Source organism: Sceloporus occidentalis, unplaced genomic scaffold, assembly GCF_023333645.1.
Source record: "Sceloporus occidentalis isolate IW3139 unplaced genomic scaffold, rSceOcc1.0.p SCAF_18, whole genome shotgun sequence".
Lineage (NCBI taxonomy): Eukaryota > Metazoa > Chordata > Lepidosauria > Squamata > Phrynosomatidae > Sceloporus > Sceloporus occidentalis.
In genome coordinates this window covers 8,930,409-8,956,755 of record NW_028316998.1, presented here as the reverse complement: position 1 = coordinate 8,956,755, position 26,347 = coordinate 8,930,409, and the positions used below count along the sequence as shown (strand labels likewise).

The 26,347-nt window shown below is 36.9% G+C and overlaps 1 protein-coding gene across 1 annotated transcript in view; it reads right to left on the bottom strand.

Moving 5' to 3' along the window:
- LOC149302580 (tomoregulin-1-like) overlaps nt 1–26,347 on the bottom strand; it is an 80,577-nt gene that overhangs the window by 7,400 nt on the left and 46,830 nt on the right. The window contains exons 4-8 of the mRNA XM_089482288.1: nt 24,823–24,849; nt 18,219–18,315; nt 3,913–4,061; nt 1,499–1,564; nt 502–625 (exon numbers count right to left, since the gene is read on the bottom strand). Of these exons, the coding sequence (XP_089338414.1) occupies nt 502–625; nt 1,499–1,564; nt 3,913–4,061; nt 18,219–18,315; nt 24,823–24,849 (463 nt within the window). The remainder of the gene's footprint in view (nt 1–501; nt 626–1,498; nt 1,565–3,912; nt 4,062–18,218; nt 18,316–24,822; nt 24,850–26,347) is intronic.

Here is a 26,347-nt window from a genome sequence, read left to right as displayed (position 1 = left end):
TGGAAGAGTAATGTCTGTCTATAAAAAGCCAACACAGACAACAACTCCGATCCTTGTATTCCAATGCTACTTATTTCTGGTTTATTATATTAATTGCTGTTTGAAGGATGAGTCTAGTACAATCAGGGTGATTAAATTGTTTCTACCAATATCTTACACATTGAAACAAAGCACCAAATTAGATATACATTATGGCGAAAAAAGGGGGGAAAAGACCGATGAGAAGATTTTGGTGCTTTTTTCCCTTTATAAGGATATATATATATATATATATATATATATATACACACACACACACACACACACACACAACTATATTAAAAAAGGAAGGGAAATTTATCAACAACAAAAATTATATGCCAAAAAAGTGCTATTCATTTTAATCTATTACAAAAAATTTGAATGTAAACAGTAATAAACCAACCATTAGGTATGATTAATTACTATACTGTATATTTTTTCCTTCTTCTATTAATAATAAGACTAGTTTTCTAGACTCACCGACACAATGCCTTCTGTGTTGAGTAGCTTAACTCACATTTCCCGTGTACACAATAACCGTTGTAGTTTTCCGAGCATGGAATGTAATTTCCCATGTAGTCATCTTCTCTCTGATCACTGGAGTCTTTATACAAAAAAGAAACAATGTGAAAACTACAGCTAAAACAATCTGATCTGTATTATCTGTGCATGCAAGGGTGATAGTGGTCATTAGGGTAACATTACTGTGTTTCCAGAGTCATCATGGACCTACTTGCTTTCCATATTAAAAAATCCCATTCTAGGTGAAGAGTTTTAACATATATATATATATATATATATATTTTTTTTTTATTTTTTTTTTCTTTGTCTCCAATAAATAATTGGATATCATATCTGGCTTTCAATGCATTCTCACTGCACCCCATGACACCGATGAAAAGTTAAATATAAAGGGAAAAAGGGAGGGAAGTTATTTTTCTTGTTCCAAAAGTGGAGAATTTTGATGTTACATTGTATTGCATGATGAACTTGAGAACATATTCTATACCTGGAATTTTTCACTTAAAGTAGGTCTTGAAAGAAAGTGGGGAGAGTATAGCATTGTATCCGGGTTATAGCGTCTATAAGTAGAATTCTTTAGAATTGCTGTGAGTGTACCGATGACACTGATTGCAATCAGAGCAAACAGACTGATGCACAAAGACTGAAGCTGATTGAAGAAAGAAATTGTTTGGCATTGAATAAAGCTATGTGGTGTATTAGCAGAAATGGAGGGGCTACAGCTGTGCTTAACGGACACACAGAGAACGGAAGAACCGTACTTTTTGATCTATACATTTGTTAATGTTATGTATAAATCATATTTTTTTTTACATAAAGTACAACTCAGTAACCTTGTATGATATGTTGAAAGTATGGAACCCACACCTTGTGATTGTTGTCTGATACAAAATGTGTTTGAAAAGATTACATCAGAAATGTTCGTCCATTCGATTCCAGCGAACCAATTGCTTACCTTTCACCTCTGGTCGATATTGTAAACCATCATCTTTCTTCCCAACTGGATTTACCTCATCGGTTGCTGAATGAGAAACAGAAGTAAGATAAAACAGCAGTTTCCTAGCAGACTCTTTCTGATGCACTGATGATTTATCTAAACATACTGAGGTGAATACAGTTAGTTCTATTAGCTAAACTGACATCTTTAAATATTGGGATTTATTCCTTAAGGTGGAAGTTGGCAAAAGAGTTTCCAGGAGAGTTGTAATTTCAACTATCTCCAGCAATGCCTACCCTGGTGAGCTTCTGCTGCAAGAAACAACTGATTATCATCATAAAATATGTAGTTAAATCAATGGGATTTTGAGAAAGCAACCTCAATGATTGAACTATGCATTATACAGGGCCCGTCATCCTCTCTTATAGCACACATAATAATGTCTAGGGCTGAAACAACGAATCGATAAAACCGATAATAATCGATAACGGAAATCGTTGTCGACGATTTCCGTTATCGATTAATCGAGTGATCGATTCGTTGTTGGCTCCTTTTACTTACCTCCGCGAGCGTTCCCCGCTTCCGCTACACGCTCTGCACTCTCCGCCTTCTTTTAGTTGCGTGACGGATGTGACGCGTTCCGGAGGTAAGTATTCTTCATGTCTGTGCGAATCGCTCTGTGCGAGTGGCTCCGTTCGCACAGAGCGATTCGTGGGGGTGGGGGTGGGGTTTCAGGGGATGCAGGGCAGAGTGGGGGTGGGGGGACAGGCCAGGGTAGGAGACTGAGTGCAGGGCAGAGTGGGGGTGGGGATGCAGGGCAGGGTGTGAGTGTGGGTGCAGGGCAGAGTGGGTGCAGGGCAGAGTGGGGGTGGGGGTGCAGGGCAGGGTGTGAGTGTGGGTGCAGGGCAGAGTGGGGGCAGGGTGTGAGTGTGGGGGCAGGGCAGAATGTGGGGGCAGGGCTGGGTGCAGGGCAGAGTTGGAGACTGGGTGCAGGGGCACAGTGCAAAGTGCTGGGTGCAAAGTGCCAGGGCTGGGTGCAAAGTGCTGGGTGCAAAGTGCCAGGGCTGGGTGCAAAGTGCCAGGGCTGGGTGCAAAGTGCTGGGTGCAATGTGCCAGGGCTGGGGCAAAGTGCTGAGTGCTGGGTGCAAAGTGCCGGGTGCAAAGTGCTGGGTGCAAAGTGCCAGGGGTGGGGCAAAGTGCTGGGTGCAAAGTGCCAGGGCTGGGTGCAAAGTGCTGGGTGCAAAGTGCTGGGTGCAAAGTGCTGAGTGCAAAGTGCTGGGTGCAAAGTGCTGGGTGCAAAGTGCTGGGTGCAAAGTGCCAGGGCTGGGGCAAAGTTTCTTGAACAGTAATAGTCCACCTCTTTTCAGAATGTTTGGGGTTATTTTGTTTCATAAATATTGTGTTTGGGTTTTTGTACTTTGAAAATATTGTTTTTTTATAAAGAATGTTAATGTAAATTTTAAGTTGTTTTTTAACATCCAGTTCATTAAATTATTTTAAATAAACTAAAAATTTGCATATTGGGTTTTTTTATCCGATTAATCGATTAATCGAAAAAATAATCGGCCAACTAATCGATTATTAAAATAATCGTTAGTTGCAGCCCTAATAATGTCTGAGACTTAAATCAAATTCTGCAGCAAACACTTGTTTTACTGAACCCAAGTATAATAAAGATACTTGTTCTTATTTCTTGTTCTTATAAACTGGCAATTATATCCCCAAAACTTAAAGAAGACTTACAATATAACCAATATTGTAGCACATGCCTTGAAATAATAATCACACCAAAACTATTAAGTACATTTCTTAAATACAAAACATTGTGATGTGTATTTCTATATCATGTATAACAATTTTTCAATCAAAACAAACAAAAAAAAAAATCTTAAAATACTTGGCCACATTCTAATACAGGTTCTCCTGAATAAAAAGATGTGACTGTTCTGTACCACAAGGCATCCCTATAGTCATCTCACGACCTTCACTTGGATATTGTTAGTGAGACAAAGTAGTGAGGCTAAAGTAGAATATAGCTATTTCTAGTCTAAACCTGGTGTGACCACACTGTGCTTTAATGACCACCAGTGGTCCCCACAAGCTTTCAAAATGGTCATTAGGATGAAGCAAGGAGTGTGAAAAAGTGGTTGTGTTTCTAGAAGAGCGTTTGCATGAATCAGAACGTTCAAACAGGAAAGAGTGGACTGTCAACTACAGCATTGGGCTGTATGAGTTTAACAAAGGAATGCTATCCTTGGGTTAAACATCTCTAAGTGGTCCTTCAACTAAATAAAATTGACAGGCACTAATTTCAGAAAGCATTTTCTTATGATGTTAGATAGAAGCATATTGCTAGTTGTTCAATTACATAATAATTCACAGGGGTTAAGATGGCCTAGAGATCCTAGAAACAATGGAGGAAAGTAGCCTACCTGTGCAGATCCCCAGATGCTTTACATCTATCTGTTCTTGTTTGAGACACGACGCCTCTCGTACCAAACATGGATTGGAATAGGAATTTCCATCGGACGCACAGACAAGGTTATAATTGTGTCCACTGCAGTCTATGTTACACACGCACCTTTAGGATAAAAGGAAATAAAAGTTAATTCAAAGTGTGTAATAACACTAATGTAATAACAGGAAAATACTGGTCCGCTTGAGCAGTACATCCAATTCACACATAAGTAAAGGTGTGATAAAATATTAACACATCCATGTGTTATGTGCCATGATTTAATGACTTCTTAATTGAATGTCTTTTACTTTTGCTGTTTGGGCTGCCAGTAGGATTCCAATGCAATCTAGATTGATGGATCATGGGAAGTGAAGGAGAATTTGCATAAATTTCCCTAATTATAGCTTTAATTGGTCTTAGAGCTGAAAAGATACACCTATGAATAGTTCAAAAACAGAATATTAAAAGATGTCAGTAATAGATGTTTTTCAGTCATTAATACAATTATAGCACTATACACCGCTGAAATTCCACTCTGGAGACACCACAGGGTATACCCAACAAAACAAGTTTAAAGTAGGGATAGTTTATATGCATATAGTATATAAAACCATTATTTATTGTTAAGAGTCTGCTGGACTACAACATTGTGCCTTTTTGGGACTACCGAGCAGCCCACAAAATGACGTTTTTCTTCTTGACACAAAAATGTAACTTTTTAGCTGCTTATGAATTTTGAGCTTGTTTTTCAGATTATATATTTAACAGTATTCTGATTTAGATTACTTTTATGTTTGTAACCTGAATAAATAAAATTTGAGATGCCTTGTGAAAATGTGCTCGTATGGAAACGCAGCAAAGAATTTCTTAGATTGTTTACAAAAGATAAAGAAATCCTTAGTATGGCTGCTTGTCAATAGCGGTGTTTACATAATATACCGTCTGAGGCAGCCTGTCTGGTTCAAGCACTGAATATTAAAAAGAATGGCTGAACTAAACAATGCTGAAGGCCATACTCCAGAGATAACTCTCCATAAATGAAACTGATGGCTTGAATTAAACATAACAATGGAAAGGCTAACAGGGTCATTCAGGAACACTTGGGGAAAATCAGGAAGCAGGGAATGAGGTCAGATTTCATTTCAATGGCCTCCTTAAGGTAAGATATCCTTAACAAAAACAAGGAACTTTATGAAGTACGTGGAATTATTACATCCATCATGGTCCCATATCATAGACCAGGTGTTGATAAGCTATTATAGGTGTAAACGGTACTTAATCAGCATATCTTGCCAATATGGTGATGCTCATGTTAAATTCTTTTCACAAGGTGACCTGTAAGAACTAATAATTGCTAAACTATGGACTATACTATGGACTGTAATGTATTAAGTTCAGCTGACATCATATCCTGCCGCTCAGCATAGAAAAAAAATGGTTGTGAAGGTAAATGGTGGGGAGCAGCTAGGGCATTGCCGAGGCTTAGGAGAGACTCCAACCAAAATACACCACTATATATGATGGTATACTTTTGTATCTATAAATCATAGAGTCTATAGAAAAGGTTAGTGTAATAGAAATAGATGTATAGAAAAACCGAAAAACATAATGCATTCATCACACTAGTGACACCTCTATGACTTGTGGGCACTGCAGTCCCTTAAATATAAGAACCTTTCATATTACCAAGTACTTATTTATGTCAAAGCCTCTAGCATGTTCTAGAACTGTTCTTTCTTGCATTAATATTAATATCATCAGCTGCTCAGGAAGAGACCTTCCAGTCCATAATAGCCTAGCGGAGCCTTTTTCAGAGGTACAAGTAGTGTGAAAGCCAAGTGTTGTCAGCATTACACAAAAGGCGAAATAAGCCTGTCGCTGACATGCAGACGGCAATTAGGAAGGATCTGCTAGGGCGGCGTGTGATAAATATTCAAGAGAACAGATAATAGGAAATGTTATTAAAAGCTACAGGGAATTAAAGGGCCATGTACATCAATCATTTGGAACAGCTGAACAGGCAACTAAGCAAAAATAAGATTGTAACATTTATTTTGATCCAAAAAATATAGATTGTTATAGAAAATAATTATTGTGTTTCACTTTATATTTCATTGCAATTTGCATTTCTAACCCGTATACTCATATATAAAATGTCCCATCTATAATCTCATCAATATATATTTTTTTAAATAAAATCATAATTTATAACACACCTATAATATATAATGTCAATTGTAGCTGCAACAAGGGTTGTTATATTGACTATAAACAGTAAATTCGCCTTAAATTATATATGATTATATCGCCTTTATATTTTCATAGATATTGGGACAGCTGGAGAATCAACTTAAATGCTTTCTGCAGCTCTGAGACTAATTAATTGGTTCAAAATTAACCCTCTAAGGCATAATGCATTTTTATTGAAGTCACAAGGTTATGTTGGCATGTACTTGCCATATAATCCAACTTCTGAAGCTCGGTGTAGGTTTATATTGGTCTAGGCCTATAACCCCAGCTAATGAGCAGATGTCTGACCTTACACTGATAACACATGAAATTATGGAAACAGCTGTCCAAGTACATTTTCTCTCTCTATACTTCTAACCCCTGCTGTGCTTTGTAAGCTACGGAGACAAAAGACTCAGCTGGTACTTAAAATGCTTTAACTAAAGATAAATATTAGTTTTTTTATTATTGTTATTATAGAGACGAGTTCACATATTATTTTTCTGTGTGTTATTTAAGCGCCCCTGTATTTAAGAGACCAGATGGCTCTTTAACCCAGGGATGCTTACAGAAAATGTATACTACATTAAAATCACTCTGCCCCGCATGGTGCATTTTATAAAAGATGTTAAAGGAGCAATTCCTGTTAAAGGAGCAATTTGGTCACCCTACTCTAAAAGCTAGCTAGAGTATACTGTTATATTATAAATATCATAAAAAAATTATTAGATCATTAAAAAAATTAAAAATATACACATTTTGCTAACTACACATTTCATCCAAAAAGTATCAATTATCATTGAAACAATGTTTCTGAAATTTGTGGATTATAGTAGTTATTAGACATGATAGAAGCCAGCTGTTGGTAGACTGGTGATGTTTGTGGTCAATTGAACCCTATGAAACGTATGTGCCAGAGAAAGACGATATCAGAGTCTATAGTAGCTGTGACATTTCATGAAGATCATACATACTCAAGTAACAATTTCAGAAGTTACAACATGTTATAAGGAGATCTCGCTGTGTTTAACCAAACAGCTGCTTTTGTTGGTGCCAGTCAATGTTGTAGAGTGAACCAAGACTCACCCTATGCTCTATGTATGCTGTAGACCAGACCTGGGCAAAGCACGGCCCGCGGGCCACATCCGGCCCGCTGAATAGCTCGGACCGGCCCGCAAAGAGTGTCCTGGTGACTCACCAATGAGTCCGGTGTCCCCCCCCGCCCCGGTCACTTACCTTAAACTCCTGTGTTGGAAGCGTTTGTCTCGGGTGCCGGCGCTTTACGCTGGGCGCCGGCATATGACGTCAGACGCCGGCGATCAGCAGTGAAGCGCCGGCACCCGAGACAAACGCCTCACGCTTCCAACACAGGAGTTTAAGGTAAGTGACCGGGGCGGGGGGGGAGATCCTGAGAAGGGGGGGTTAGGGAGTTAGAGGGGAGATACTGAGAAGGGGGGGTTAGGGAGTTAGAGGGGAGATACTGAGAAGGGGGGTTAGGGAGGGAGGTCTTACTGTGTGTGTGTGTCTTACTGTGTTTGTGTGTGTGTGTCTTACTGTGTGTGTGTGTATCTTACTGTGTCTGTGTGTGTCTCACTGTGTCTGTGTGTGTCTTACTGTGTCTGTGTGTGTCTTACTGTGTCTGTGTGTGTCTCACTGTGTCTGTGTGTGTCTTACTGTGTCTGTGTGTGTCTCACTGTGTCTGTGTGTGTCTTACTGTGTCTGTGTGTGTCTCACTGTGTCTGTGTGTGTCTTACTGTGTCTGTGTGTGTCTTACTGTGTCTGTGTGTGTCTTACTGTGTCTGTGTGTGTCTCACTGTGTCTGTGTGTATCTCACTGTGTCTGTGTGTGTCTCACTGTGTCTGTGTGTGTCTTACTGTGTCTGTGTGTGTCTCACTGTGTCTGTGTGTGTCTCACTGTGTCTGTGTGTGTCTCACTGTGTCTGTGTGTGTCTTACTGTGTCTGTGTGTGTCTTACTGTGTTCATAGCTTATTCAGTTATTGTAATAAATATTTTAGCCCATTTTTTAGCTCAAAATATTTTTTCCTTTTTTTTTCTCCTCTAAAATCTAGGTGCGTCTTATCAGCAGGTGCGTCTTATAGAGCGAAAAATACGGTATGCACTCCGAAGCCTTGTTCATTTTGTTCACTTCTGTGCTGTGCTAATAGTTATTCAGGCCTTACTTATTCAAGCACCTCTACCAATGACGTAGGCTTGAATAACTTTATTAAACAGCACATAAGTTAACAAAATGGACAAGGCTTCGGAGTTTGTAGTTTGTAGAGGTCTGGCCCTCTAAAACCATTCCAATTTCTCATGTGGCCCCATGGGAAAATTAATTGCCCACCCCTGCTGTAGACCGATGAAAGAATTATGGTTTGTACAGTACTGAAATGTAACAATTCTTTAACAAAAACTTAACATGCCGAACCATACAATGGGAAAGAATAATAATACCAAATACCAAAGAATTATCCATATACAGATTTACAGCCTCTATTCTGGATCTCTTCCAGGAAAACTATAAAATATACGGAACTAGGTACCAGTTTAGCATTACAACATCTTGTAAAAAACTGGCACTGGGTTAAATCTAAACTTGGACTCGAAGAAATGATAACAACAAATCTCCCGTTATCTATAATAGAGTATAGGAATGAAAATTTAAAGTTATATATCTGGAAACAAAAAGGTATAAGAATTATAAGAGATTTGATGGAGGGAGATACACTTAAAACTTTCACTCAACTTCAATTGGAATTTGAACTCCCATCGAAAGAATGTTTTAGATATTTGAGGGTTAAGAGTTTTCTTTTGGATTCTCTATATTGGAATACGAATTCAATAGCACATAATGTATTTAAACAAATAATAGAAGGAGAGGATAACAGAAAACTACTGTCAAAGGCCCTAAAATTAATTAGGTTATGTAAGAAAGAACATACCCCTCCAGCTCTGGTAAAATGGGAGAGAGACTTAGACATCAAAATAAATAATGCAGATTGGAACAAAGCTCTAAATATCACATATAAAAACATACATTGTTTAAACTTGAATGAGCTACAATTTAAAATCATGAACAGATGGTATTTAGTTCCTTCTGTTTTAGTAAAGATGTTTCCCAATAATCTCCCAAACTGTTGGCGATGTGGGGCAGAGAGAGGGGACATGTTCCATATATGGTGGAATTGTAACCCAATCCGAAAACTCTGGCAACAAGTCTCAGATAGACTAGTGGAGAACTTTGGACAACATTGGAAATTAACTCCCGAGAGAGCCCTACTCCATTTAAATTTGCCCGATAACGGAAAAAAAGAGACACAATTCCTCCTACATATATTAACGGCAATAAAACTAGTGATTGCCAGAAACTGGAGGTCTTCAGCTCTAATCCCTTGGGCTAAAATAAAAGCACAGTTAACACATCAATGCCATATGGAAAAAGGAATTTTAACACATACAATTTGGAATGTTAAAAGTTATAATCTTTGGGAAGATTGGATAAATTTCCTGGCCGATGGTAAATTAGATCCAAGAATTGGAAGAAATCCAGCTAGATAATTCCTGAAATACCACATTTATTGAATTTCGATAGGTATTATAGCAAAGACGATTGGAATCTTCGTAAGTCTTGTATGTCATTTTAACGTAAAGTTGTATTTGTCTTTTTTAAATGCAGAGGGGATAAATGTATATCTTTTCTTGTATACTATTAATGATTTGTGTTTAGGTATATATACCCAATGCATTTTTTTGTCGTGTTATTAAGATAAAATAAAAAAAAAAAAATAAAAAAAAATAATAATAATTTAATATTATATTCTTCGCTACATATGGAGCCTTAAGCCCAATGACTTCACTGCCAATCTGCTTTAGCTCCAAGCAAAATCATATGCAGAAGGCTAAGAAGCTGGAGACATTTCCACTGAGAATCAAACCATTTTTCTAAACGCACACACCTGATGTAAGATTTCCTCTGTGTAAATCTGCAAGGAATAGATTTATCTGTATTATCATTTCCCAATGTTTGCCTTGGGGACAAGCAATATTTTATATCACAGCAGCACATCCTACGTACGCACATTATAGACCTATATCACTTGTAGAAAGAATGTCGCCTTGATAATCGGTATAACATTACAGCAATTTAAACTTTTTATAGTCCCTTGACAGCTAGTCCTAGGCATGATAAGAATTGTCCACCAATAACAGATACTCAATGGTTACCCAATTTTGCTGTAAACTGGTCCCAGTTACTTATGGTCAAAATGAGGATGGTCATCTTACGAAGGTTATACAAGCTCTACTTCATATGAGCTGTGCTGTTGGACAGGCTGTCATATGTTGTTCAAGCCAGCCTTTGTTTTGAATGATAAAAATAATTAATTTGACATACAATATTTGAAAGTGTTATATCTTAAATCACTAGTTATTATTATTGTTTAAAATGTGTGTCTTTTTTATGCAGGTAGATGTAAGCTACCATATAGAAGAATTGTTACTAACTTGCCTCCTCTATAAATATAATACGTAGATTCAAATCCTGTTTATTTATGATGTTTCTGATTGGAAAAACCTTTTAATACAACACAGTATGAATCAAAGTAAACACAATCAAAAACCTCAGTTTTATAAATGTAATGCATTTTAGTGATTTGTATGCTAAGAAATCCCACTTTGTAAATTCCGGATCCAGACATTTAATTCCACATACCAGTTAGCATACACTGGTACATTAATTTTCCCTGCTGGTATCCTCTTTATGACAACCATCTGTTCAAGTTTCAGAGTCTCTTTTCTCTAGTGCTATGCAGTAGAAATTAAAAACCAACAGAATCATTTCTGCAGGGATACACCATAATATATATTTTTTCCTGCAAGGAGGTTACACAGAACACATTTTGATACTCTACATACAGTATAGACTTGCCTGGTATTTTAAAAATATGGGAGGGGATTTTTTTCGGCGACGCTGTAGGGTTTTTTTATGAGAATAAAGAGTATTTGGATTCTTTAGTTGATACATTTTATTAGACAGCGGTCTCTTTTTAAGAAGATGTATTGCAGCACAAGAGAGGGTTTAAGAATACAGGTCACTGTTTTTACCCTAAGGACCATATATTTGGATCAGTATATAATAAAAAACATATTTTAGTGTCCCAAAGCTATTCCATAAATCATAACAAAAAGCAATTCAATTCAACATCAGATTTAGCATGCTTTATATAAGTTAGATTATTTTAATACCATTGTGATTAGACATTTGATAGCAAATTAAATTTGCTTCTTACTATAAATATAAATAAATATTCTAAATATAATATGTATTTTTCTTATTTTTATTTTTTTGGGGGGGGGATTGGGATGCCTCCAATCAGTAAAATTAGGGTCTAAATAGACTTTCGTCTGGCAAAATGCAGTTCTCTAACATGAACACAAGCAAAAATATGTATAAGTGGCCCAAGGAAACTGTGGCAAGCAAAACCTCTTACTTTGTTCTTAATGATGCAAATTAACAGAAACAATCTGAACACATGGATGCCATTCTCTAAACTGCTTATTTTTTCATGCATTAAATCTGGAGACTTCTAGACAGTAACCCCTTTGGCAAAAAAATAAAAATTTTTTGAGTATTTATTGGCCAACTGTTAGAGGCAGAGCCAAAGGCTATTCAGTCTTCCGGTTAAACACAATGAAATATTTCCTGGTGTGAATTGTCCCAGATTTCAGAAACCTATGTTCAGGTATTAAACGCTATATTAAGCTTTAAAAATGAAAACGCTTATTTTTCATCAATTCTACTTCTACTTCTGGGAGAGGCAGTGTTTAGTAAGCAGAGGTATCTTTCTTTGTTAAGATACTATAATGTTATCTTATCCTGCAGTTTATGAGTACTTTATTCTGTATCGGTGTATTAACTAACCTTGACTTCGCTATGCATTGTAAAGGGCAACCTCATTCCCAGTAGCAAAAGAGCTGAGGTGGCCCTGAATAATGCCAGGTTAACGTGAGATTTCTTCAAAGTCATCTCACAGATTTACCTATGTGTGATGCATGGTGAGCTCAAAACTTCTTTCAACTCACTCCGGTATAAAAAAAAAGTCAGTGAAACGCCCCGATTAGGTCTCAGGTACCTCTAGGACTGTCAATTGAAGAACTGGAAAATATTTACCAGTTAAAGTTAATTGAATACCGTATTTGCTCGATTATAAGACAAGGTTTTTTTCAGAGCAAAGGCTCTGAAAAATACCCCTCGTCTTATAATCGAGGTCGTCTTCTAATCAGACCTCGATTAGGTTGCCAGGCTGCTTACCGGGCTTTGGTCGTGAGCAGCGTCTCTTCTATTAGCAGCAAGAGAACAGGAAGCTAGAAGAGTGTCACATAACTCTGCCTCCCCCCTCCTTCCTCTGGGGGCGGGGCCAGAGAAGTTACTCGCACAGCCGGGCCCCTGCACAAGTCTTCCAGTGAGAGATCTGCAGTTCAGGTAAGGGGGTGGGGGAGGGTTTTTGTGATTAATGTGTGAAGTATGTGTGATTAATGGAATGAATGAGTATTTAAATGTTTGTGAATGAGTGTGTGTATGATAGCATGGATGTGTAAGGTGGGTGGTGGTGGTAGCATGGCATAGGGAGGCTGTACTCACACTCCTATCATCCCCAGGTTCCAGCATGTATTGGCTGCCTTGACTTGATAGGAGTGTGATTGTTGTTAGCAGTTATATATATATATACCTCCAGAAATGCCTTTTAACCCCCTATATGCCACTCTGCCCCATGATATGCCTTTTAACCCCCTATATGCCACTCTGGCATATAGAGGGTTAAAAGGCACATCATGGGGCAGAGTGGCAAATAGGGGGTATAAGGCATTTCTGGGGGCAGACAGGCAACCCTGGGGGCAGATGTGCATAACTGGGGGGGCAGGTTGGCAAGTCAAAGGAAATAAAAAAAATATATATTTTTCTAAATCATAGCTTTTATTAGATATGAAAAAATTGTTTACATGCATTAATATTTACTAGTAAAACTTTTTTTCCTATAGGGTAGTCTTATATTCAGGCTTTTTGTTTTTTTCCTAAATTAATATTTAGATTTTGGGGGGTCGTCTTATAATCAGGGTCGTCGAGCAAATACGGTAATTACCGTAATTATTGGATATAATCACCTATCTCCAGATAATACATAAGGCTTTTTAACCAATTTTACCCCCCCAACCTCAGTGGACATATATGCCCCAATTACTTTTTTAATTTATCCTCTCCATCTCACTTGGAATGGAATTGGGGCTTATGGGGATGCATGGAATGCAGTCCATACCCTCATAGTCTTTTTCTAAATGAACATGTGCGTGGGATGGCGTGAGGGATGCTTGGGACCTAAACCAACACAGCTTAATTTATTATCTCCCCAACCCACCATGCACAGGGTGGTTAACTCTTAACTTGACTCCTTAGTGAATAGACTAAAATGCAAACAATATCGTAGGATTGATATTGCAGCATCTAATGTTTAGTGAACTCACACTGCTTTTGGAATTAAGCAGGCGTGTTTTTTTCCCTAAAATAGAAATACACATGACCTTTTAATTGGTAACAAAGTAAAGTGTAAAGTTCTAAAGTAAGAATTCATATATTATTCATAAAGAGGTAGTTACACAGTAAAGAGAGGATTACACAAAAAATTTGAATCTAGCTGGAAAATCTAGCGTGCTATTCTCTTTGCTTAATTTGTCCCAAAATAATTTCAGTATTAATTCTAATAACTCTTATTCGGCATAGTGTACAGTGCCCTAGGCAGGGATCTAGATCTGTACTCTAGTGGTCAACCCATCCCAATTGATGTGATCTAGAAAGAACACAGTTCCTATTTTGTCCTGCATCTAGTGCAGGAGAAAGTTTCTATTCCAAATAAAGTCATCAGTTCTCTTTGGTTTAAGTTGATCTTGTGATCATTTTGTGATCTTGTGTTTTTTCTTCCCTTTGGACACGTCCGGGCATAGGCTAAGGTAAAGATTAGCATCAGAGAACTATGGGACAAAGTAGACAAGGAGCTGCTGACTAAACACCTAATGGAGACATTCACATATCTACAGCAATGTATTTTGTGTTACTGTACATGACATCCAAACTAGGTACAGGAATATAACCAATGGAAATAAACAGTAAAATATGACACAAAGAAAATGATGTAATGAAAAAGAATTTCCACTTTCAGTTCTACCAACTGCTCTTCTCTTTCTTGTCTCCCTGCCAAAATGTAAATATATATTAAGCATATGGGCTAAAACACTCCCAAGGTTATAATTTAGTTTTATAGTGCTGACTTTGCAACCAAAGTTTGTTCCGCTTATAATATTTAGAAACATAAAAAAAAAAAAAACAATTTCAAAATCTAATTTTGGTTCTTAAGACCCAGGCAGATAAAATGACTAGCCCGAGGCCATGAGGTGGCTGTAGGTCTCAGAATGCATTCTGCCATATGCGTGCCTGTCAGAAGAACAAAATGATTTTCTATCAGTCACGGCATATGAATATCATACTCCCCTTCTATATTATGTGGAATGAAACATTTTGGTTATTACAGCAAACATTACTTGGATGAATCTTATGTATGTGTATATACATATATATATATTGTGGTAAAGTGTATGGGAGAGTGGTTGATGGGATATATGTCTCACCTGGTTACCTCAGCCAGGCCTGGTAGCAAACCCAGGTGCTCTCAGGTGAGGCTTCCTAAGCTCGTTACTGGGGAGGAGGCCTTAAAAGAAAGGGCTGTTAGGTTTTCAGAGGGAGGGAGACACTGAATGAAGGAGCAGCTACAGCCAGCGCTGCAGCCCACCAGGTATGAGGCTTTACCCCATACAAAACTGGTTACTTTGCTTTGCGTCAGACCTTAGGCTGCTAGCGAGGTATCCTGCTGTTTAGTTAGAGCCGGACAGGCTTATAGTTTGTTTTGTTTACAAGGTGCTCTGTGATTACAACATCTAAATAAACACGCTTTTACGTTGGAAACCTGTGTGAAACTGTCATTGCCGCCCCATGCGTGAGCTGTCCCCTACAATATATATATATATATATATATGTATTTACATATATATATATATACTGATGTACCATGATATGGAATATGATGGTGTATTATAAAAAAATTAATAATAAAATATATTATCTAGAAAGCTATTACGTCATTATTAAAAGACTGTAGAAAGGTATGGTCTTGCAGTATGGTCTGTATTATCACCATTGTAACAAAGGACCTGGATCTAGAAGAGGACAACTGAACTGTTTAAGACGTTTAACGTCATAGAATTCAAGCAGTCAGTAGAGAGACTACTTCACAGAAGGAGAAAATGGTTTAGGATGCAACAGAGCATATGGAACTAATTAAGATATTGTGTTACATTTTTTATGAGACGTCATTTCCAATAAAGCATTAGTACCCACTTGTCACTAGGGTCTCTAGGGTTTAAGACACAATGTTTTTCAGGTGGCGCTTGATCATATTGTTTGGATTGGCTGCTTATTCTGTATTGTATTAAGTCACTGTAATGTAAAGGGATTTGAAAGGAAAGCAGGAGAGTTAAGATTAGAAGCGTGCCTTCGACACCCATGACATAATAAGCATGGAGGAAGGGCAAAAAAATTGTTTCTAAAAACTATAAAGAAGCTGCTAAAATCTGTTTATTAAATTCAAAATATAAAAAAAATGGTTGTAGGTTCCCCCACGCAGAGGAAATGTGCCTTGCGTTTCGCTTCTGCACTGCCCTTGTAGACAGGATCAGACTGATATATTGATAGAGATTGACAGAGACTTCCATTATCCTCACTCCGCATTTACAAAGGCTGCCTGAACCAATCAACAACATAGGGGAGAGCCAACATAACAGGGAGATATACTGTAGTCAGTAAGACACCTACTGTATCCCCATGGTATGTATATATATACGGCGGGTGCTTATTTTAATCTGTAAACACAGTTACATAGGTTTATTTTATGTACAGAAAAGTAAAATGTAGAATTTAAGAAAAGTGACAGATCTCTCTAATTCCATGGTGTATTTGTCACTACCGGCTGTGCAGTTTTGGTCAAGCTGACTAATACACGTGATCATGTGCAAGGACATTTGATAGCAGGCTAACAGCACTCATCTCAGCATTTAATATGTAGTCCTTGTACAGAATAAAAGCTTTTAGCGAGAATAAATTAGCGGCTTACCTACTGCCGATAGAGCCATTCCTTTTCTTGCAACCAAGACACGAAGAGGATGTATTAATGTAATAGAGGTTGGTGGATTTCGATGTCACTTTTACCATTATTATAGATCCGCGAAAGTGTTTTGTGAGCTATTAGACGGCCACAAACACATCAGGGAATTTCGGAAGAGCAGGAAGCATTTGCTTTAGGGAGATTTCAGCCATTTATTCATTCTGCTTGGTTTCAAGCACCATCCTTATACATATTTTAGGCAATCCAAGAGTTATTTTACAATATTATTTCTTGCATAGACTGCCACTACGTGAAATTCAATCTCCATCATCTGTATTGCCTTTCTTCTGTAAAAGATTTCTCCCTTGGTGTGACAGGGAGGACAGCACATATTTCAAAGGCGTATGTGTAATTTTACCCTTTTACAGATTTACTAGTCTACCTAATAAATTCTGCATTGACAAAACAATGGCTTATAAGTAGCATTTAATACAATTCTTTGGCAAATAAACCAAACTACCCAGATGTAAGAATGTTTTAAAACAAAATGCATTGCAGTGTACATCCTTTTCACATTAATCTTGGAGAAAGAGGTTAGGCACATTTATTTCCCAGACTGTATATATGACAAACCACAAATCCGATAATGTTTAAGTCGCTAACTTCAGTTGGTATAACAGGTAAACATTAAAGGAATACTATGTTTAAGCCTTCTATATATATCAAAAGATGGAAATCACAATGGAATAATGTCACTTGTAATTTTTGTAAGCGCTAAAGCTAATACTTTCTAGTGATCATATATAATTCTTTGCAACCTAATGCTCAACAGGCTGTATTACAGATTTGGTAAAATAACTACCCTAATTAACTGCGAAAGAGCTCCATATAGAGCATTATGTCCCTGGTATGAGAGTAAGGGATCCTATATTTACAAAAATACCGACCAAAGATGCAGCAGATAACTTACTAAGTCTTTTTAGCACAAACCTCAATCACATCTCATGCTATGCCACCACGTAACCTACTAAAGTGGAGTAGCAGGATATGGTTCATACACCGTTGTACTGCTTTTGCTTTCTTTTGGATCAAGAGTAGGAAGGTTAGGTAGGAGGGTTGAACTTGATGGACTTAGGTCTTTTTTCAACCTTATGTACTATGTAACTATGTAACATAGAAACGTAAAATGTAACGGCAGAGAAGAACGTCAGCCTATTATCTATGCCGTGTAGACTCAAACCTTGTTCGTCTACATGCAAAGGTTATTTATTATAAGGTAATAATAGCAAACAAATGTATCCCAAATACACACGCATAGCCAAACCCCACAGGACAACGAACCCCATTTATCTCTCTCTCTATACATATATTTATAACAATTCCTTTCCACACACTTTGATCTCCCCCACTCTTAAGCCTCCAGATCCGATAATAGCTCACTGCTGGGAGCTGACTCTTACCACATCCACCATGGAGAAAAAAGAAAGAACAGAAGAATTTCCTGTGTGGCATTATATTATAAACCCTTCATTTGACATCACATCCTGTTTGCAGTGTATTCATGCATCACTTCCTTTAAGCACTTGAGTCTTGAACTGTGGAAGGGAAGGAAGGATTCTAAGAACGCCCACCTAAGCCCATTTGCTTTGCTTATGGAGATCACGAAGACAAGACAAGTTACCACAGTTCTCGTCTTAGAATCGGTATAGCCATTAGCCTAATCCATGCATGTTTATTAGTCTCTACTAATTCTTATAAAATCCACCAATTAGAACATGGTGTTATTTCTGTTTTAATGAAAATGCTCTCTGCTGAATTTACTTTTATGATCCAGACAACTACTTACCCAATGTCTTCAGCATCTTCGTCACATTCAGCTCCATATTTACAGGCTCCACATTTGGAAGGTTTCCTGTGAACTTCCGTTCCCGATCCCTCATATTCTGCAAAGGCACATTGTATATAAAATATATAAATAAATAAATAAATGTAATGCATTTAAGTATACTTTCCATATTTCCCTCGGCCATACGTGCAAATTAACATTATGTCTTTTTATCAAGTTCTCTCTCTCACATGCAAATATAATAAGAGAACAGGTCAGGCACCAATTACAATGAGTACTGGTGCTTTAGGGACACTTAAGTCAGGTTTTCGAGTGAGTATCCTTACACGTGATTATGACCGAAAGTAATTAAATCGGACAAGTGAAAATAATTTGATGAAAATTACACTAATTATTTGCATGGCTGGATTTATACGTGTGTAAAATACAAAACGCAGTTCATTTTCTTAGTATTTTCTTCATCATTAGTATTTATTTCCCAAGTCGGTTTTAGGTTTATAGAGCCGTTAAAAAATTGAGTCTTAGTGCAATGTAACAATTAGAAAATGTCATTTTTTAGAGATATTTAACAAACATGCATTATGTTTATGAGATTAGCCTTTACTACTCTATGGAACAGATGGAAAATATAGTATTTTGATGCCCCTTTTTTAGATTGTTTAAAAAAACTACAGCACCAATATAACCAAGATTGTACAATGTATATATAAACACAAAAATAATGGATATGTATAATATGTGTTGATGGAATTAGCAAATCTATAACTTGTTGGTAACTTTATATATATATATACCATGGTTTAGTGGACCAGAAGTTGCAGTTTGCCTCATTGGCAGACAGTTGCAATTATTAGTGATGGTTTGGCAAGTAGAGTCAGCAGATGACCCAATTGGGCAGCTGTTCTTACCAGTGCACTACAGCTCTCCATGGGCCAATTGCAAAATTCAAAGAACTCTCTTAAAAGTCAAATGTATACTTTGTAAGGTATACTGTGGTGCTAACCACAGTAGTATCTTTTCAGCAGATAATATGACAGCATGTATCAGAACTCTGCACAAGGCACAGTTGCAGAAGATGTGGTATGTGTGTGGCAACTGGGAGCCCCATTCCGGGTCAGACAAATGGAACTGACCCCTATAAATACATCACTGGATAAAAGCATTCCTAAATTATGTGTAAAAAGATATATTGTGTTTGTGGGTGGTTGAGAGTGATTTGGCATGATTTTGGTCATTTGCTGACAGTATGCGTTAGTTTGTCTGAGAGTGGTATATGTGTTGTGTTCTGTGTTGAGATTCTGTTGGTGTTGCTGAGAATAAGTATAAGTATGTCAGTATAAGCGTGTGTCTGTGACTGGCCTGAGTGGTTAAGAATGGTCTGTTGGAGGTTGCATTTGTCTGGCTTAGAGAAGGGTAGGTGGTGTTTTAAGATTCTGAGTGTGGATCAGTGGAACCTCGCAATTGACCATTGTGTTTTAAGCTATATCAGTGTGATAAAGAGTGATCGGTGTGAGTGTGTGTCAGTGGAGCTGAATGTGCATCACTGGGGCAGTCTCATAATATGGCGCCCTTTGAAAAAAATCGACCCCTTGTGAAAAATGTCATGCAACATTTGAAGGGGGGGGTCTTTATTGTAAAGAACAGTGAATTTGCAGACTCATTTTATCATTAAAAGTCCTGAAAAAAAGGACATAAGTAAAAACCCTCTTCTTTCAAAAACCAGAAACAGCAAATATCATAACACTGAGGATGTAAAGCCAAGGATACAGCAGGTTGAAACAGAAATGGATGTAAACTGGCACCAGCATTAAAATAAAAGTCACGCTGGCCTACATAAGGATGCATCTAAATGTGAGCAGGATTATAATATAAATAATACATAATCTCCTAGCAGATATGCAATCAAATATGAACTGCTCAGTCACTTATTCCAATAAAGGTCTACATGATTTATTTATAAAAATATAATTGTGTTTAGGGATTGGTCTCTGCATAATGCTATGTCTTTTATGATATTTCAAATGAATTTGGCTAAAATATGTTTATCTTTCTTATAAAAAAGAAAACAGTAACTGTGAGAAAGAAAATCTTAGTGATTGTCACATACGCACATATGTATATATATATATATATATATATATATATATATATATATATATGTATGTATGTATGTATGTATATATATATATATATATATATATATATATATATAGTAACGGGATAGGTCTTTTAGAATTACAAAATTATACGAGTTCCTTGGATCTTTCGATATGCTCTTTATATGCTCATTCACTGTCCAGTTTCAAATTAACACATAGTTCCATCTTTCTAGTTAGTGTTATCATGGAAACTTGAGCAATTTTATTCTAGGAAAAGAAATGTCATTTGAGAGACCTTTCCTTCTCAAAATCCATCTTATATTGTGACCACTATAGTTTCTTACAAATTATGTCTGAAACCATCCAATTACTGTCAGGGTTTTTGTCAGAACTCCAATTTTTTTTTTTGACACCTGACTTTACTTGTCACAGTAAATTAATTTAATAATGTAGTAACTTCACCAACTACTTCAAACACATGTGCTGAGAGAACTTTATTTTTTTTTCCACTAAAGATATTTCAGAGAAGAATGTAAGAAAAATGGATATGGCATCATTGGCCCAAAAAGAGAAATAGTTTTTAGGAGTGCATAAGAGTCACATACAGTACGCTCTTCTAGAAAAAAAAATGAAAATGACTAATTTTAATTGTTCCATGCAGCTGCACCAATAAAATATGCATATTAAAGAGCTTTAGAAGTATTTTCGACTTTTAACTATAGAAGTAGGGGCAGCTCCTGAGTTACAACACTCTGCCCTTCATGTGGTTCCATCTTTCTCAAGACTAATGTTGGCTTATGGAAGCCAGTAAGTGGCCGGAAAGAGCTCCCATTGAAGTTAAAGGGTGCACGTGGAGGGTCTTGTTAGACTGGCTGTCGAAGAGCATTTTGCGCATTGACTAGTAGGAGATGTGTTTGGCCAAGCTCCAGCAAGCCGAGAAGTTGGGGAGGGGGTTGTAAGGAAAGAGGCAAATGTATATGGGGGTTTTTTCTTAATCCCTTCATGCATTAGCAAAGAGGACCAACTAAAAAAATTAAAAGCTCCACTCCAATATCATACGATAGCTTAAATTGAAGGCATGCTTTGCACAAGCTTGACTCTGAAAAGGAGAGCTTTACATCTACGAATGGATCCATTTAGGGCTAATAAAGAATACAACATTACATTGAATAATAATAATGACACATTTGGCTATGCTTCATTATTCTTTCTCATTTATAAGGCAGGGGTTTTCTGCGAAAGTATCAGAGATAACCAGGATCATAATCGTTCACGATATGTGCACAATGAAATTTCTATGCATGAGCCACTGCATAATATTAGTCAATAGCGGTTGGTTGTGGATTTGAGCCAGTGATCAATAGCTCCTGATTTCTAATATGATTTCTAATAGTCTGTGCCAGCTACCATTTATCTAATTCCACACGTTTGCACGTAATGTTTACTTTACGCTGCTATATTTCAAGCTGGCGAGACAACGATGAAGCAGCAAATGGAGTTCCGACAAAATCCTCTTAAGTAGCGTCCAAAGAAAATCAAATGCTTCCGAAACAAACATCTCAGCCAGTGTATTATCTGCTTGGCTACAATAACTGAACTAGAAAACAAAAGTACATACCTATCCTTTAAAACAGAGGAATTTAAACCCTGTCCAAACAATACAATTCACTTGTTCTTAGATCAAAAATCAAATAATTAAAATGAAGCTAAAACACAATATGCAGAAATCTGCGCGATAAGTGATATGTAACAATAATTATATTGTGTCTAATTCACACCTTAAAGGTACAGACACTTTGCTACAGCCTTTGTTGGGTTGCAAAGAATGATGGGAATTATCCAAGTCTTTCTCCCTGACAGCCATGTATGCCAGGTCTATACAAATTGGGTTTGCTTTTGTAAGGGTTCTGTAGATATTAAATTGTTCTAAAAATGTTAGATCTTTTATTCTCTTTCTTATTATACATAACTGGGTTTGACCGTTGTTTAGCTTATTTATATATAACATTCAACAAAAGAACAAGGAAGATTTTTGAGATGATTTGTTTAGATTTTGTCCACAGGTGCTGTACAAATCGTGTATGTCGGTCCCTGGGGTGGAGTAATTGGACAGCAGGGTGGGCCAATGCTCCCCCACCCCAGTAAAAATCTCATGCCAGAGACTGGATTCCTATGAAGCCTACCAGGCGATGGAAACCTCCCCAGACAGTTCACACCAGTAATGCCTCACTTGGCTGAGGAATCTTCTTCAGGACCGCTCCTTGCCCTGGGAGCACAGTGGGACTTTCTCTTGCATCAACAGTCTCCCAGATCGTGAGGCTTCTGGGGGTTTAAATGTCCAGGAACTATTCCTGATGCAGGCATGAAGTTTACAGGAGGAGGGGATGGAGCATTGGCCTGCTCTCCAATTACTCCACCCCTGGGACCCACATCCACGATTTATACAACACCTGTGCACAAAATCCAAATCATCTCCCTGGGGCTTTCCGTGTTTCCGTGTCACTATAAGTATATACAGTAATATATATATATATATATATATATATATATATAATTTTATTTCAAGTGGCCCAGAAGATGTCTGCAGACACTACCCAGGTTAGTCGGTTCACACTAAATTATTTTTATTTGCAAAAAAATATTTTATTGGGTCACATTAGTAATATTTTTGTTTAGCAGTATTTTTCTGATATGTAACTTAAATAATCCCTTAGGAGGCATCAAGGGGACACTTGAATCACCCAGGGAGATTTATTGGAAACCATAAAGCCATAAGATCAAACAGCCAAGCCATAGATTGAGTTTGACACACTGCTAAATTCGCTTGTCATGTGACACCGCAGGATGCATTTTTAAAACTTCAAGGCATCTGCTTCTTATAAACCACTGCACCGCGCTCTCCATTCTTCTGGTATTATTAGTATGAGCTAAATGTCAAATTATTCATACTCGGGAACACAGATTAGGCTAGAGGAGAAATGAGACCCAACGATAAATATTTGGAGTAATATTGGTTTTAGGCTGCGTTGATGTGATGGTACATTTATATATATGTATAATAGAGTTTATAGAACCATTTAGAGGTGGAACGATTTTGTAATCTGTGATAGCTTCATAATCAATATGAAAAAAAATAAATCCCACAGTATGTTGAGCAGACTATAGGAATTACTTTTTTTCATATTTATTATTTTTTAAGTATTCATGTATCATGCAGGCTGGAAAATGTTACAATATTTAGTTTTTTTTTTTTAAATTTTAATACAATTTAAATAAAGCCTTGTTACAGATGTATATAGCAGTAATGGTGTGGGGATTTTTTTTTAAATGTTTACTTTACTGAATAAACAAAGACAACTACTCTGATATAGCAAGATATTTAAATTAATTATTTAAAGGGACATTACAGTGATCTCAATGGGGGAGCTTTTGTGCCACTAATTGGCAGCTTTAAGATGGACTGTTATATCTGAACACAAACCTATCTGCTGATTCGATTTTACTTTATCTTCCATTCTATATTTACGTCAGTCTGCTTTTGCAGGACGGTTCCATTTTATATTATACATTGGTTAAATTAATACATTTCAATGATATTTCCTAATGTTTTACTCTATTACATCTGTAAGAATGGGAATTGTGAAAATATACATTCTGCAATACTTAAATAAATTTAGTGTGGTACTCACACAATCTAAAAGAGTGTATGTGTAAGTGTGTTTGTTAGCATAAGTGTGTAACTGCGTGTTAGAAGGAGTGTGCATTTTTAGTATTATTATTTATTGTTTTATATAACACTATCAGATTCCGCAGCGCTGTACAAAGGGTAGACAGAACATTACAATTAGTATATAACATAAGATGACACACAGAAACAACAGGTGAGGCATGAGTGTATATATGTAAGTGTGTGTTAGCATGAGTGAATATGTATAAGTGTATGTTAACACAAGTGTGTATGCTGGCATGACCGTATATCTATACATGTGTGTTAGAATGTGTAAATGTGTGTGTGTTACATGTATTAGCATGAGTGTGTAAATATATCAATGTGTGTAGCATGAGTGTGTAAATATGTGCGAGCGTGTGTGAAAATATGTGTGCCAATGTATGTTAGATATCAGGGGAAGGGGCTGATGGGGCCAATTGGCTTTACCTTCCCCTGGGGCCAGAAGGTGCCAGCCCTGCCCTGTATTATTAGTAGTAGGCAATACGCAGCCATTAATTACATACCTGGCTATCATTCAGCAAATGTGATCCAATCTAAAGCTAACATATAACAATACATAGAAATTATAGTACTCAATCAATAGCAACAAGAAACATTTACCATAATATATTAGGATCAGCACAGCACCTATATTTATTAACTTTTATAGCGCCATCATATTCTGCAGCGCTGTATAGTGGGTAACAGGACATAACATAATAATTTTTACATGTGAAACTAAAGGTAAGGAGGGCCTGCTTCAGTTAACAGTGGCACAATACTGAATATAACTTACCGCCTTCTCCAGATCCAGATGCGATATCTGGCAAACAAAACAGAAAGAGAACTCATTAATTAAACATTGTCTTTTGTACGGATTGATATGTAAATATGCAAGTTGCTCCAGTGCTGTTTCAGATGTTAGGCACTCTGCTTTTACAAACCAACACAATGCATCTGGCAAATTAGAATTCCCCTGCAATTACTCAAGTTCATGGAGTGCGATCGTGGATCAGATGTTAGTACTCGGCATTCAGCTACACACACAGCCATCACAGCCGCTTACTACCACCGCTGCAGTTCTGAGCACTCGGTGTGACCCACGAATGCCAGGGCAGTATGACCGGATACTCAGTCATATTGTCCCGGCTATGTTTAGTGACACACACAGCTCATTCATTATACATATTACAGGCTGGGGGGTCTCCAACCATTCTATAGAAACAAACAATATTGGACTAGATTTATTTTCGCCATTTAATCTGTAAAAGGCGTCATTCTCTTGATTAAGCAAAATTCTAATTATTTTATTTACGTATTTTAATGTTTTTAGTTGTCTTTTTAATTAGCTTTCAATATATATATATATCTTACATTGCTGATATCTAGGATGTTACATTTGCATATTATTGTTATTTATTGTTTTATATAGCGCCACTATATTCTGTAGCGCTGCACAATGAGTAGACAGGACGTAACAAGTAGTATATAATATAACAAAATTAAATTAATACAACAGTTGAGTATGGGCATATACGACCTGTTTTCCATACATGCTACTTAGATATATGTTATTATTAATTTTTTGGGGCTTTGACATTACAACAGAACTCTTTATGTTACCTAAGATGTCACTAAGCGTAAGAAAAATACCGGATCAAAATTAAAATTTAGAGGACTACCTACACAAAAATATTTTAACTGTTCTAAAATAATTTTACATTTGCAGAAGAAAGAGACATTTACGTTAGACATCTAAATCACAATTTTTATGTATTCAGACTTAATCTTCATACTATTGCAGTTGGGCCAGTGATTATTATCCGCTGACAAATGCTATGTTTCTGCTTCCCAACTTCTTATTAGCGCCACTGAGAGACAGATCGAAAGGTCAGTGTTTGCGACTCACTCGGAAGGGTGTTCAAGGGCGTTACATTATTTCAGCATGCAATGAAACATACAAATAAATATATTTTTCTGCTAGTATTGGCTTGGTTTCATTCTACCAAAGTAAGACATAGAAACATAGAATTTGACGACAGATAAGAATCATTCAACCTATATATATATATAATCTCTGCGTTTTCCCGATGTAAAGACTCAAACCATAATCCGTACTTGATCCCATCTTAAAGATAGCTTTATGTGGCTTTCATATATGTTTTAATTCCCTTATTATTTTACCTGCTACCACTTTTACTGCAAGGATGTTCTTTATATGTACTACCATCTCAGTAAAATAAAATGTCCTTACATTACATCTAAAAAACCAAAAACAAACCCAAAACTAAACTATATTAGAACCAGGCTTTGAGATACTC